The 15242-nt window shown below is 41.1% G+C and overlaps 1 protein-coding gene across 1 annotated transcript in view; it reads right to left on the bottom strand.

Moving 5' to 3' along the window:
• Window positions 1-15242, bottom strand: part of Abca13 (ATP binding cassette subfamily A member 13) — a 564237-nt gene that overhangs the window by 155660 nt on the left and 393335 nt on the right. Inside the window, exon 43 of the mRNA XM_032916398.1 lies at window positions 2846-3113. Coding sequence (XP_032772289.1) covers window positions 2846-3113 — 268 coding nt within the window. The remainder of the gene's footprint in view (window positions 1-2845; window positions 3114-15242) is intronic.

Below are 15242 nucleotides of genomic sequence, written 5' to 3'. Positions count from 1 at the left end.
AGCACAGGTGACCCAGTAATCTTCTCCTGGGACCCCCTCCTAAAAAAAACTCATCTTCTCAACTTTGTATAGCTGCCTTTTTTCTATTTCTCCACTGCTTAACCTCTTACCTTGGTTCCATACTTTACCTATAGTGCACAGTCTACAGTAGACATTGACCTGATATTAAAACAAAACCTTGGATTTAAAGCTAACCAAGGAAGTAAAAGACCTCTATGGTGAAAAGATTAAAACACCAAAGGAAAAAAAGTCAAGAAGATACTGGAAGGAAGGACCTCCCATCTTCACAGATAAGAATTTAAAACTGGGAAAATGCCTATCCTATAAAAATTAATCTATAGATTCAATACAATCACCATCAAAATTCCAATGTCATTCACAGAAATAGAACAAAAGAGTAAATGTGAAAATCACACAGAAGCATTTAAAAAAAATCACAAATAACCAAAATAATCTTGAGCAAAAGGAAAAGTTGAGAGTTTCCTCCATATCTGATGCCAAGGTATGAGCCACAGGAACAAAAGCAATGTGGTACTGAACAAAACAGTCATGCAGCTCAGTGGGACAGAAGAAAGAACGTAGATAAAATATAAAAAGAGATAGATAAAATGGGATTAGCACCTGATTTTTGGTCAGGGTGCAAAAAAATATAAAACATACATTGGAAAAATATGTAGCCTCTTCAACAAGTGATACCGGGGAAATTGGATATCCACATGTAAAAGAATAAAACTGCCTCTCTTACACTTCCCTGGTAAATATTACCCCAAACAGATCAAATAGCTTAATGGAAGACCAGAAACTGTCAAACTGCTGGGAGGCTGGGTGGAAACTTTTCAAGACCCAAACACTTTCTGAAAGGGATTTTGGTAGCCCAGGAAATAATGTCAGCAACTGACAAATAGGGTCTCATGATTTAGAAGCTTCTACACAGAGAAGGAAGAGGCCAGTGTAATGGGTGAAAAGACTGGCTAGCTGTTCATCTGACAGGACATTGATATCTATACTATTCAAAGAACTCAACCCTAAACCAGGAGATAAACAACCAATCAATATACATGTTCATTCGGTGGGCAAAACGCTCTCAAAAGATGAAGTATAAATGATCAATAAACATGAAAAATGTTCAATTGTGCTATCTATCAGAGAAATAGAAATCTATTCCATTTTATCATAGTTAGAATGACAGTCATTAAAAAAAACAAATAACAACAAATGCTGGCCGGACAGGGAACAAAAGAGAGCCCTTAAACACTGTTGGTAGGAATGTAACCTAGTCCAGCCATTTTGGAAACTGGCATGGCAGCTCTTCAGAAATATTCAGAATGGGGCCTCAACTTCATACAAACAACTACAATCAACTGAGGAAAGTTGTGCACCAGAGGGGGGGTCTTCTGCAGGGAAGAGCACACCAACTGATTATCTAGTACCAAACAGGCCTGAAAACACACACATGAGTGACATTATACAGACTGAATAGGTTATATTTATGAATGTATAGGTATATACAAATATACATGTGCATGAAATCAAAAAGAGGCCATGAATTTAAAGGAGAGCAGGGTGGGGTACAGGAGGAGATTTGGAGGTCGGGTAGGGAAAGTAGAACTGTGCATTGTGATCCCCAAGATAAAAAAAAAATACTTAAGTAGCATAAAATATTAAATTTAAATTGTAACCTCCAAAATAAAAAAATAAGTATTGTAAAAATATTAAAAAGAAGACACATCTAGCCACCTTACCCTGGTTCCAGAGAAACCTTAGTGACCGTTTTGTAAAGAGTGAAGTTGATTTACATTTAAGCTAAATGAGAAAAATAAAAGAATGGTTCTGTCAGTTCCAACTCTTCTGGGTTTACCCAAAGATCTCCAAGTTAAAATATCACAGAGCTGCTGGCACATCGATGTATACTGTAGACTGTCCACTATAGCTAATGTATGGAACCAGCCTAAGAGGCTGAGCTGTGGAGGAGCAGCAAAAATGCAGTGTGTATAAAGAGCTGAGATGGTGAAGTTTTTGGAAGAGGAACCCAATGGAAGGTAATCATGGGCTTTGCCCTAAGACATGATCCGATGGGACTTGATTAGTCCTGAAGAGAAGGGGCTGTGACAAGGGCACTGAAGGTAACCCTGGAGAGAAAACAGGCAAGCTGAGGTAGAGGTGTTCCATAATCTCCTAAGTGCCAAATCCTGTGTCTTAACTACAAGCTGAGCACCCTGAGAAAAGTGTGTAGAAAGTAACATGATCTTTAGTGTTTTAGCAACAAGTCTGCTCTGCAGACCCGAAAATGTTAATGATCTTGATCCAAATCAGGCTGATCTATAGAGCAGCTGGCTAGGAAAGATGTGCAATTGGGGGGCCCTTATCCTAAAAATAGCAGTGCAGGCATTTGTAAAATATACACTTTGATACTTTTCTAAAATGCTAAAATGTTGAGAACATATCTGGCATTCCTACTTATTGCTACGGGCTACTGGGACACGTCAGACCCTTCGCCTCATGTCCTCTTTCAAATGAGATTCTTGGCTGTGTGAGAAGAAGCCAATGATTCAGTGGTTAGGACCAGGCCTATCTGTCAACCACTGTAAGTCAACACCCTAAAGAATCTCTCAAATTATACTTGTGTTCTGGCCTCAAAAACAATAACAGTATGCATGTTAGTGTGGAGGGGCTAGGAACCAAAGACAGAGACCTAACCAGGCAAGGCAACTCTCTACTTGTGAGCTACAGCCTTACTCCCTTAATAAATAAATTGATGGCATTTCTGTATGGCATCATCAACTCTCGGGCTTCTACAACAACAGCCATAAAGTAGCTACCAATCAATAGAAAAAGAGCTTCTTACCTGAAGAAGTAAGTTTCTGCCGTCTCATGATGGCCAGGCGTAAGTTTGAGTGGAGGGTATGTGATGGCCAGAGGCTGCACCATGAACAAGCCCATGGCCAAGGCCACAAAGAGCACAGGTAGGAACAGATCTGAGGTGGTGCTTTTCCAAGCTCGGAGTGTATGCAGTAGCCGCTTTCTCAGGAGTGCTGCTGCTTGTCCCAGAAGAAGCTGACAGCCACCCATTGGCTCAGGCAGTGAATCTGGTGGAGTTCTCATAGGAGAGCCACCTGGAGGGGAAAGATAGGCAAAGTGAGCAGCATGCAGATGGATGGGGCTTTTCACTCCCACCAGATTCCGATCAATCTCTCCATTTATTCTATAGGAACCCTGGACCATATTTCTAAAGAAGAGCTTTATACTATTGATAGTAAAGGATAATTTCTCTATGCAGATAACCACTTCTGGGCTTCCTGGATCCCTCTTCTGGAGACTGTACTATACCTGGAGACCCTAAACATAGGAAGTACTACTGTGTTCCCTCTGACATCGCTTCTGAATGAGGCCCATGGGAAAACACCTCTCCTCCTGTGTGCTTACTGGTTGAAATAAAGCTTGAAACATAAGTGAATTCTGAAGCACCAAAGACATAAGAGGTGCCTAAGGTTCTGTGAGTTCCATCCTTCTGACTGAGCTGGCTGAGGAGAGGAGTACAGCAGAGCTGCCCTCCCCTCCGTCCCTCCTACTGTTTTCTTCTGCCCTTAATTTGAGTCATTCCTGATAAAACTGTGGATCATGAGCATGTGTTGGATATCAGAAAGGACCATGGCACCTGTTCTCCCTCATGTCACCTGCCACAGCTCCTCCTGTGCCTTCCACCTTCGCCTACAGAGAAGAGAACTTCTCTCCATCCTAAAGGCAGGACCACGGACAGATGCCAAAAGTTCCATGTCCATATTAATACTGCCCCTCCCTCCTTCCTGTGAAGTGGGATACAGCTTCCTGACAAGACTGCCATTGCCAAAAACAAAGGCAAGCCTAGGGCTGAGGCTTCAGCCTGGTCCTGTGGGAAGAACGAGCTTGCTCCATCACCCCCATGAGCAGTTGTTCCCAGGGCCTAAGGTTCTTCAAGCAAAACAAACCCGGGGCAAAGCATTTTCCAATAAAAGTAGTGACATCAGAGAACAGCTGTAGGAACTGCTTGTCTTGTTTACAAGCAGCAAAGTGAAAGGCAGTTTGCAAAATGAACTGCAAATTAGCTCTTTAGTAAAATAAATCAGAAACCACGTTTGAAGGATCAATTATTTGGGGTAGACCAGATTCAGTAGACCAGCACAGCTAAAGCATGACGGTGTGAAAATGCATGTCTGTATCACTCCTTTATATATCTGAGGTGTTAAGTGATGACCCTATATGTGGCAGGTATTGGGTTATTTAGTTCTTCCCCAAAAAAAACACATAATAGATGGGTTGGGATAAACATATAAAGATATAATGCAACACAATGGAACATGGTACTATGATCCAGATAGGAAAACCTTTCTGGGTAGGAAGGAGAGAGTTCAGACAGTTTGCAAGCAAAGAGGCAAAGCAGGAGATGCAGATCAGTATGGCCTATGTCCTAAATCACTCTGATGTATCACAACACAGGGTGTCCTTGCATCAGGCGGCAGGACAGGAAGTGAAGAGTGGTCAGCAAAAAAGGCCAAGGCAGCCCTCTACTAAGGACTCAAGATGCCTCCCAAAGGTGCTCCCTGGTTAGTCCTACATATACTGTTCAAGCAGGCTGGAACGCACAGAGCCCCAAGCACGGGATTTTAAATGAGGCTAAACAACAGATTTATCTGGAAACTTTAAAAATGCCAACTTCCTGGCATCACTTCAGAAAGCCATCTGAATCTCAGACAAATGAATGTGCTCGTTCTGACTTCCCCCGCTGCTGAGCCTGGCTGAGGTAATATTTAATGCATTATCAATGGTGGCCCAGATGTGGCTCTCATAAAGCACTTACCTCAGCCAACGCAGGGGCATTAGTGCTAGCCAAGGACTAAACTAAGCATGATGCTTCCACTTCTGTGATGCTGCAATATCTATTTGCAGTATTACATGCAGTTGCACCAAGACAGCTACACGCAGGAACCAACTGGAGATCGGTTCTGAGAGGTCATCAGGTTGTAAGCTTCCTGAATTTCTCGATGGGATTTTTGAGATGGTGGCTTGATGGCTTTGCTGTCTTTTGACTAAGGAGCTCTGTTAGAGGAATGGCTTGTTCTGCTTTGCTTCAGGAGCCACTGAAGGGCTCCAGGCAGGTCCTGTGACACTTTTATCACTCACACGGTCACTAGAAGTCACACTCCCACAAACATACCTTTATGCATCGTCTTTGACATCACATCTGACCACCACACTCATACCTATGTACAAAAGGCAGAATATTTTAAGCGCCATTTAGATGCAAAGAAAGAACGAGCAAATGTCAACTCGGAAAATTTGTCCTGCTGATGGGATAAGTGTGGAAGAAGAGACAGAGACCAGAAAATTATGGTCCATGTTGTCAGGAGCCTCAGCCACTGATGAGTCTTGTGAGCACCATGGTGGGGTGGGATAAATGAAGTCTTTGAAAATCCGGATGTGAGTCCAGCATTATCCATCCTCGCTCACACTGTATGACTTTTGAAAAATCATCATAATCCCTCTGAATGCCATCCCCTCAATTACACAGATTAAAAATAATTTCCCTCCACATAATAAAGGTTATTAGGATATTAATGAAACTATCAAAACAGGCACAATATTGACCTCCAATTACGGTAAATGTTCGTCAGACAGCCTCAGTAAGTCAGTGTAAGAAAGGTGTGTCTCCAATCAAGAATAATAGTTCTACTTTTCCATATAAGTTAATTGGATGTAAATGGGAAAAATAAAAGGCGAAGATACTTTATAGTTATGAATCAAACACCATTCAAATATTCATGGCTAAACTTATAAAAGCATCCATATGAATAATTTAATGGACAAAATTAAAATGCTGGACCAAATTGTTATGAATTGTCTTATTTGACTTATGAGTGCAATTATATTCAAGGACTCCAGTTACATCTACAATTATGCATTTCCATTTGCTCAGACCATCAAATCGCTTATGGAAAATGTCCAAAGACTTTTTTTTTTGAGCAGTAAAGAGATGACTCTAACTCTGCAAATAGAAGCACCTGGCAGAGCACTGAGCTGAAAATGTGGGCTTCGTGTATGATGTCCACATTACCTACAACGCTGACACTCTGGAAGATTTAGGTCGGGAGAGCTGCCAGTATAATGCTTTCACCTTAATAAAATGAAGTGCTCAAAACAAAATACTCATAAAGTACCTGATTATGCAGTGCGCAAAAATTTTAAAATAGTCAATTGATATAGATTGTAAAGGAAGGCCATAATTTGGCTCCTCAATTCATCTAAGGGACAAAGATTGCAGACAATGGTAACACCTGATGGGACTGAGTGCTCAGGAGAAAGGGTCTGGTTACACCCTGGTGAAAGGACAGATCTGAAAACCCACTTATGTAAAGTAAACATAGGACTTGTTGAATTTCTTATTTCCAACTCCAGAACTATGTTGATTCAAAACTGGAGGTCCAGTGCCTGCGTTGACTGAGGTGACTTGCTAGGACTTGGCCAAGTCAGCAGCAGAAAACTGGAAACGATTTAGTGTCTAACACATGGGGACTAATGGGACAAGTCACACTGCGGTCTAAGCACCTCCTACCCTCAATGTTTGGGACTAAAAATAAATATTTACGGTTTCATATACTTTTCAGTTTGTGGATATTGATTTATGTGAAATGAGGACGGGCCCCCAAAGCCAAATTCCAAATCTATTAACATTTCACATTCATCCTATCTGCAATGCCAGAAGCTAATTTTCAATATGTCTGGGCTCCATCCGCAGCTCACATATGAGGGCAAGTGAAGCACTTTTCCCATGTGACATGAGGTAAGTACTTATAGACTGCAGACGGGAGAGAAGTATGAATTTGGATCAGTACACTTAAGATGCACAACATGGGAATGTATTACTGCCGAAACAATTATCATACAGGGAACATTAGTCAATTCTATAAATAAATAAAAACAATTGAAATGGAATTATATCATCATTTGAAAGACACCGATTTCAGAGTCCTAGAGGAGAGTTCCATTTTATGGGGGAAAAGGGAAACAGCCCTGCGGCATCAGAGTACCCATGGCTCACAACATCAGCAGCACATTAACCAAGACGAGGAACATTAAGACATGTACTTCAGAAAACCTCTTATAGTATGAAATGTCACAAAATTGCACATACAGAATAAATAGAACTATTAAAGACATCAATACTAAATAAGAAAATCTAAATTTTTAATGTGGTTACTTTCAGGCAAACATTGTCTTTTGTCAAATAATTACATCTCCTTATACTAATTCACACAGTAGAAGTTTTTAATGTCTGACTCCTCTTTAGCCTACACACAGGCTGATATTGTGTGCCAAGACTGTGGCTACTTCCATTTTTTCTTCACAATTTTCTGGATTACTTCAAAACTGAACATTCATGTTTTTACTCGTAATCATCGTGTGAAAATGATATTCATGTTGAGGAAGTGAAGCACACTTTTATGAGATACAAGGAGATAATTCTTTGTTCGTTTAATTACAGAACTTCTACTGGAGATGGATATTCAGTATCTCACGGGAAAAGCAGGATGTGGGGGGCTAAGGCCTATAATACAGAACTCTGGAAGTTACCTCAAGCATAGTAGGAGGGCTGGCACTGTAGTTCAGTAAGAGAGAACTTTTCGAGACTGTGAAAATCCCTCAGTTCAATTCTCAGCACCTCCAAAACAAGCATGCCATTCAGGACTTCATATATTTATAGTTGAATATGATTCAGACAAAGTTATGAAATAAATTAAAGTTCAGGAAATAATACATAGTCTTTATTCCTATTTATTTCTATTGTAGGTCTTTACATTGAATGTGTAAAGTAAGTTCTCAGGGAACCTTGGAGTCACAGACACAATTGAAGCAACACTAGGTGGAACACAGGTCCGGGCAGGTCATAGGTACTTCTCCACAGACTCAGCCAGTGCCAGGGATGTCTACTGACAGCTTAGGAAGGGGAAAGAGCAGGTAACTGCTTGGTTACCTGAAGGAATCTTATGACACACAACAAAGATGGACCAAGCTGCTCAGGGACGTCTGAGTATTATTCTCTCCTGCAAAGTCATGACCTTGAATTTCTACGTGATAGACATGAAAAGGCAAAAATGCTTTGACCTGTGGTCATCAACCCAGTGGGATGAATCTAGCGACATCCAAACAGGACAATATTTTGGGGCTCCTTATATAGCTACTAACTCAGCATAAATCTCAAAATATAGCTATTTCATAAATATTATGGTACAGATTTGATGTAACTTTGGTTAACTATATTTTTCTGTGATGTTTAATTCTTTGAGGCAGAGTCTAAGAGGAGGCTGCATTTAATCTAAATAATTTCATGGGTGATTTCAAAACAATGTCTTAGCAAACTTTTATCTGCAAAAGTTTATCTGCTCATCTTGATAATGACCATATTGTGAACGTGATTGTTGGGGGCAGGGCGGTAATGGGGGGAGGGGGAGGGGTTAGGGGGATGTTGGCCTGGAAACTGGGAAGGGGAATAACAATCGAAATGTAAATAAGAAATACTCAAGTTAATAATGATGGGGGGAAAAAATCACTAGTTAAAGGAGCAGTTTCTCTGCACCCTGCCACTGATATCTCCAGATGCTCAGCAAATGCTTTGTCCCTGATTTCATTCTTTGAAGCCAAAGTGTGAAAAGGATTAGGGTTTCACCACGGAAGCCAGGTTATCCCTTAACCCAAACCACACTTCATTCAAAAGCTTCGTTCTAAAACCACTCCAATTAAATTCACTTTGTACAGACAATAGCACAGCCTTCATATGACCAAAGATATATATACCACAGACATACAAAGATACATACTGCTACGGACTTGGCAGTCACAGAAATGCTGTGGGCTCCAACTTCCCTATGCACCAGAGACGGCTCTTCTACCTCACAAAGGTCCCACTTTGGGGTTTCCAACCCGTGTTTCCTGAATGCTTTGAACTGTTAGGGAAATAGTCCTGGATGCCTTGGCTCTATCCCAGTCATGATTTCTACATGGCTTTGTTGCAAGCCCCTACTCTAATCACACGTAGGAGGCAGTGTGTACTACAGAGCAATACCTGTGTCCCACTCTATATCCTCTGAGTTTCTGAAAATGACTAAGTGCCTTAAATCATTTTTTTTTCTGCTAATTCAAACAGGACCCCTTGGAGAAGCATCTGAGACACATGACAGTCAATAAGCAAAACCAAAAGGAAAATAAAACTCTACTTCTAAATCCTCTCTTCAGTCTGCAGTCTATGTTCACCCCCTTGCTGTCCCCACCGCGACCATGCGTCTTTGTCTTGATGGGCACTGAGGTCCTTGAGAGAGTTCACTGAGTTCATCTTATCCTCAGCTTTCGGGACACTCTCCATCAGAGTGAGATAGTCTGAAGCCTGAAGAATGAATAGATGGGCAGTCATCATAGGAGGATTTAACATCCTTATCAATCATCTTCCTGAGCCAAAGCTCCCCTTTCTCCTAAGCTCATTCCTGGCTACATAGATAATACATCACCACCTCTCCTGGTCCCTTTGACCTCTTAATTCCATTCTCTGAATTGTTAATCTTGTTTACAGGATTCAGCCATGGTATATCATACCATGACTGTTTGAAACTCTTATGGGAGCAATGTGCTATTTCATTCAAGAGCCATGTGTCAAGAGCTGTTAAGGTGGGGCTCCACAAATTTCACTTTGTAAGCGTTACTGGCGTTTTGAACTCAGGTGAGAACAGTGAGTCGGAAATGCTCAGCCTTGTGGGACTTAAGCGAGGATGAGGATGAAGAATGCAATCAAGAGAAAATGCCTTCAAGTCAGTAACAAGGGCTGCATCTCAAGAACACAATAGAAGATGCCTTCAAGCCAGTAACAGGGGTTCCATTTCAAGGGAAATTTTTTAGAGTACGAGGAAATAAAAAGGCTAAATATTTGACAAAGCAAAGTCGTACTTTTCTATTATGTTCTAAAGAGATAGATATGGCTACTTACAACATCCCGGGGCACTTCTGTTTACTAGGGAAAGATAAGATATAAAGAGCTGTAAAGAAGATGGAATAGGATGAACTCCAAAATCTACACTGCTTTCACAGTGAGAAATCGTGTGTCTCAAATACATGTGGAAAATTATACAATATAAAATTTTAATTCAGGAACAAATATAATCAAATGTTACATAAAATGACCCCTAGGCTATATACATATGTGCTGAAACATCAATGAATTTCATGTTTAGATTTGGGATCTCATAACCACGACTTCCCTTTATGTATATTTAAAAAGCCCAAAATCTGAAGTGCTTCTATTCACAAGTACTACACTGGAAGCCGGGTCAGGTGCCCTGTTCATCGTGGCTCCGGCAAAGACAAGAAAGTTAGAGAAGAATTGATGAGACCCTTGTGGACATGTTCATCATGGTTTCCTGTAGAGAGAGATGTCAGGAAAGGTTGCCTCAAGCTAGTCTCCTCCTGAATTATCCAAGATGCCCAACCATTACGTTGAGGCAATGGCTACACTTAAGATGAGTGAAGCACACCCTTGTCAAATATTTCACACAAAGATGATATTCCAGCTCAGAAAATGAGGATTGGAGCTATTCATCACCAGCCCTGGGAGCTTTTTGAGGCAGCTCTGATCTGCATGGTGACAAGAATTACAGCTTCGCACTCCTTTCTACTTCCCACTGCCCCTGATAGAAGTCCCTGCTTCCTGGCACCTGCCACCAGCGATTATCCTGCCCAAGTCTATTTCAATTCCATTTTATTTTGGCAGCCTCTTTACTGCACAGCACCCTGCTGCTACCTCTCTGCAGGTTTTAACTAACTTGGAAAACAAACCTTCTTTGGCATGTATAATTGGCAGCATCTATGTTCCCTCCCTACCTTGCTTGCAGGGATGGAGAGTTTTGAAGTTCAAGGAAACGTGGACAAAGAGGAAAAGACAGTCCTGTGGATTTAACACCATGGTGAAGCCTGAGAGGCACACATAGAATTTGGAGCAGCTCTTTGAAGAGGCAATAGATTACAGCAGACCTTCCTGGGACAGGCTGTGCAAACAGGATTGTCTTAAAAAGCAAAGGAGAGGTTGCAGACCCTTCAAATTAATCACTGCCAAAATTGCTTTCCATCTGTAGAAGTGGTAGCAATTAGGAAGGGAATATGGAGGATTACATCGAGGGAGGAAAAAAAAAAAGGAGAGGGATTTTATGTAAAATGCTCCTGACAAGCCATTGAGCTAAAAATTTAAATGTGATCTCAGGTCTCAATGAGGGGATGAGTCTTCAATACAAATGACAGAAAAAAGAAGAAGTAAAGGAAACGCCATGGCAAATGCTTGAATAGAAAAGTGAGCCATTCGCCCCCGCTTTACTCAGCATTAGCTTTGTGGTCTTTCACACAAACTTTAGAGTTAAAAAAGCAGTGCTAGAGAGCTCTTCCTAATACTGACCACAGACCATTTAAAGCAGAGGGAAGTGGGGTGGCAGTGCGGACAGTAAATGCCACAGGGTGTGGTGGTACCCACAGCTCTAACCTTAGCACTAGGGAGACTGAACCAGGAGGATCCGGAGTTGAAGGCCAACGCAGCCTTCACAGTGAATCATGTTTTAGAGAAAGAGAGGTGGGGGTGAGAGGTCAAGGGTGGGGTTGAGGAAAGGAAAAAGTGAAGAGATGCAGAGAGACAGTAAGTACCCAGAATGAAATTCTGTGAAAATTGGACGTAAGAATATACCCAGGTGACTTTAACCTTCATTTAAAAACTGTATTTTTGGAAAATAGTAGACACAGCGATGGGGCATCTGATATCATGCAAGCCATTCATTCCAAAACTCTAATGTGAGTAAGGAGAGGCTGTCACAGCTACCTGCATCTACTGATTCTGATTTTAATCTCTCTCTCTCTCTCTCTCTCTCTCTCCTCCCTCCTTCCCTCCCTCCCTCCCTCCTACCTCCCCATTCACCTGGCCAGTTCATGAAGACACATGATGTCCACAGAGCAGCCTACAGTACCCATGAAAAGCCCAGCAAATGAGAAGGTTCCCGGCCTTTCAGTCCCACAGTTACAGCCTTGAAATGGATTGGTATGAAGCAAGCACGGTGATTCAAATGTAGCTTGCCCTGTGCTGTGAGAGTCAGGGAGGACCACAAGATCTTATTAAAAGGTTTCTGGCTGGTCTGGCGAGTAGGAACCACTTTACAGAATGGACAATTAACTCACACAAAGATCATCTCAGAGCAGGCAGAGGACAGAGCCTGCGGGCAGGGAGATGAGCAGTTCTGAGGGTGCTACAAGCCAGAGCAGCTTGTCCTGCTGAAGAAATGAAAGAGAGAAGGAGATCTGGGACCTGCTTTGTATCTTCTTAGGATTCTATGCACAGAATTTGAAACCAAGAGGACAGAAGTTATCAAACTTCTTTAAGGAAGAATAATGAGATCAAATAATTTAAAGGAAGACTGGCAGCAATGGTGAGAACGCTCCAATGGGAATCCAGGGAAAATTGGATATGGAGGGAAGAGAATGGTTGGTTCGTGAATAACTCTGACATTACTGCTTGCCCACTGGCTATAGCAATGGCATACTACCATGCCAAGAACAAAAAGGAATAGTTTATGAGCAGACAGTTTGAGTTTGGACATTCGCTGGTACAGGCACCTAGGAGATGTGTAGAGTCCCAATGGAACTGTGTAGAGCAGTGGTTCTCAACATTCCTAACACTGTGACCCTTTAATACAGTTGCTCATGTTGTGGTAACCCCTCCACCACAAAATTATTTTGTTGCTACTGCATAACTGTAATTTTACTACAACAGTAATGTAATGTGAATAGTAATGTAAATAAATATGAAATATGGATGACATTCGATACATGACCCTCAGCGGAGTCACAAACTACAGATTAGAACCATTGGTTTAGAGGCAACCAGAGAAGCATTCTGAGCTGATGTTACACCTCCCTCCAGCAGTAGCACAGGAGTAGCATGGCCAAGGCGGAAACAGAGGCCTGTGGGAAAGCTAGGAAGAGGGGATAATAAGCATCGAGGAATGGCTGAGGTGTGGAGCTGGATGGGAAGACTGTGATGAAGCGAGCACACTGAGGAGGAATAATATTCAGAGGAAAATTAAAGTGAAAGACTGTAGAGCCCAAAGAAAACCCTCCTCTGAAAGAGAGAGGTCGCTACTGCCACAAAAGGACAGCTGCTGCCCTGTGAGGCTGAGGACATGTCGGTCACCGGTGAAACCAGAACAGGCCCTCCCAGTGTGATCATGGGGGATAACAGAGACCTGAGTAGACACATGCAGGACAGGAGCTTGCTCAAGCTGTTAGGAAGTTCAGGCCGTGACAGCAAAGTAGGCAGCTAAAGGCACAAATATTCACTGCCTGTTTTGGAGGAAGGAAGTGCATGGTCATGTCTATAGGGATGTTGTTCTATGAGACTTCTCTCCTTGCCTTGCAGATGGTATTTTGTCCCTGTATCTTTGACCTCTGATTTTAATAAACTCCATTTGCATTCTTTTGTATGTCATGGTTTAATTGCCTTCTGCCAGGGCACCAGTTATATTGGATGACCATCTACCTATGTGACTACATTTTATTTAACTGTAACCATAATCAATTGTTTTAAGCATTATGTATTCAGGACTAGGACTGGGGCATTGACATATGTAAATTGGGATGGAATGTAGTTGAGTTCGCCATAGCTGTGCACTGCTAGAAAGTAGCAGAGAGTGATTAGAACAAGAATTCGTTATTTTAAGAAGAGCCCTGGAGGTGTGTGTGGATAAACAGCCCCCTCTGAGAGCTTATTAGAAAGACATAATGTAGGCCCCTCCCATGCCTACTGGCCCAATAATGTATGTTTCAGCTTAGTCACCTGAACTTAACAAATGGCGAGTCATCATTTTGAAATGAGGTCACTTTTTTCTGCAAGCTAACTGATATATACTTGCATACATATATATTCCATATGTATCACATATTACTAACATGGATTACATATTGATTTTATATATATATATGTATATATATATATATATATAGTGTGTGTGTGTGTGTAAAACATCATAATAAACTTTAGTTTACTAGGCTTAGGGAAAGGCATTTCAAAGAAAGCAAAATGATGATTCAAAGAGACATCATGACAGGTGTTGTGACTCGGAAGACAGTTGCATGTTAGAAACACTGAGGTTTTGTGAAAGGTAGATAACTACTCTCAACTTGAGTTTATTTACAAATTAACAGTAAGATCAAATAAGAAAGAGTGAGTACATGAAGGACCCCAGAATCAAGCATGACACATGTGGGTGAAGAAAAAAATGATAAATTCTTTTGCCATTAAGAAGTCACTTCTACCCTACTGTGTAAACACAGTACAACTATGTAGTTCTAGACACCAAGGCATCAGTCTTCAAAACCCATTTCCATGGAGCTGCTGGGTCAATATGATTTCCAAGTATATATTCTATATTTTATTTTGCTGTCATCAATCTTTTTGAGCAGTGAGTTACTTGAGACCTGGCCCTTGGAAGATACACAGCTTGTGCAGAAGGGAGGAACTCATACAGACAGGTATAGCCTGAAGCAGTTGTCAACAGGAGTCATCCATCACCACGCCTAGAGAAGAAAGAGCCTTTCCTAATAGTCATTCTAAGAATTGAGTTCATCTTGTCTAGATCTTACAAAAGGGGATGAGGTTTATTAAATCAGCATATTTAGGGGATTGTAATAAGAGTCTCGCTAGCATCCCGACTTAACATTCTTCTAAAGGTGTACCTACTGAGGAACATAAATATGACTCATACTGAGTTTTATGCGAGGATTTTATTGATTGCAATAAAATCTGGCAAACATAGGTGATCTCAAAGCAAATTTGATTTACCATGTCTTGAACTAATTTCTTATTTAGTAATGAAAGACTTAAATGGAATTTTAAATTATGTTCTAGGCCAAAACTTTGTAATTTAAATAATGAAACTGTGTTTTATAGCATAGTAATGCTAAAATGGAAATGGTTCTGTTTCCTGAACACTGTGCCTTTAAATTCAAACACCATGTTTTCACACTTTGTGTGGCATTTGTTTTTAGCACACATTTCATTTCTAATACATTTATACAGATTTTCCCTAATGTCTCCCCAGGTTAGGAATATATAATAATCATTTGTAAATGGATGTGTTATTACAGCGAAACATTTATAGAGGGATGCATTGGTATTGTGTGTTATCCTGATAACA

The sequence above is a fragment of the Rattus rattus genome, chromosome 11, assembly GCF_011064425.1.
Source record: "Rattus rattus isolate New Zealand chromosome 11, Rrattus_CSIRO_v1, whole genome shotgun sequence".
NCBI lineage: Eukaryota > Metazoa > Chordata > Mammalia > Rodentia > Muridae > Rattus > Rattus rattus.
The sequence above is the reverse complement of the archived record's forward strand: the minus strand, read 5'-3'. Positions and strand labels throughout refer to the sequence as shown.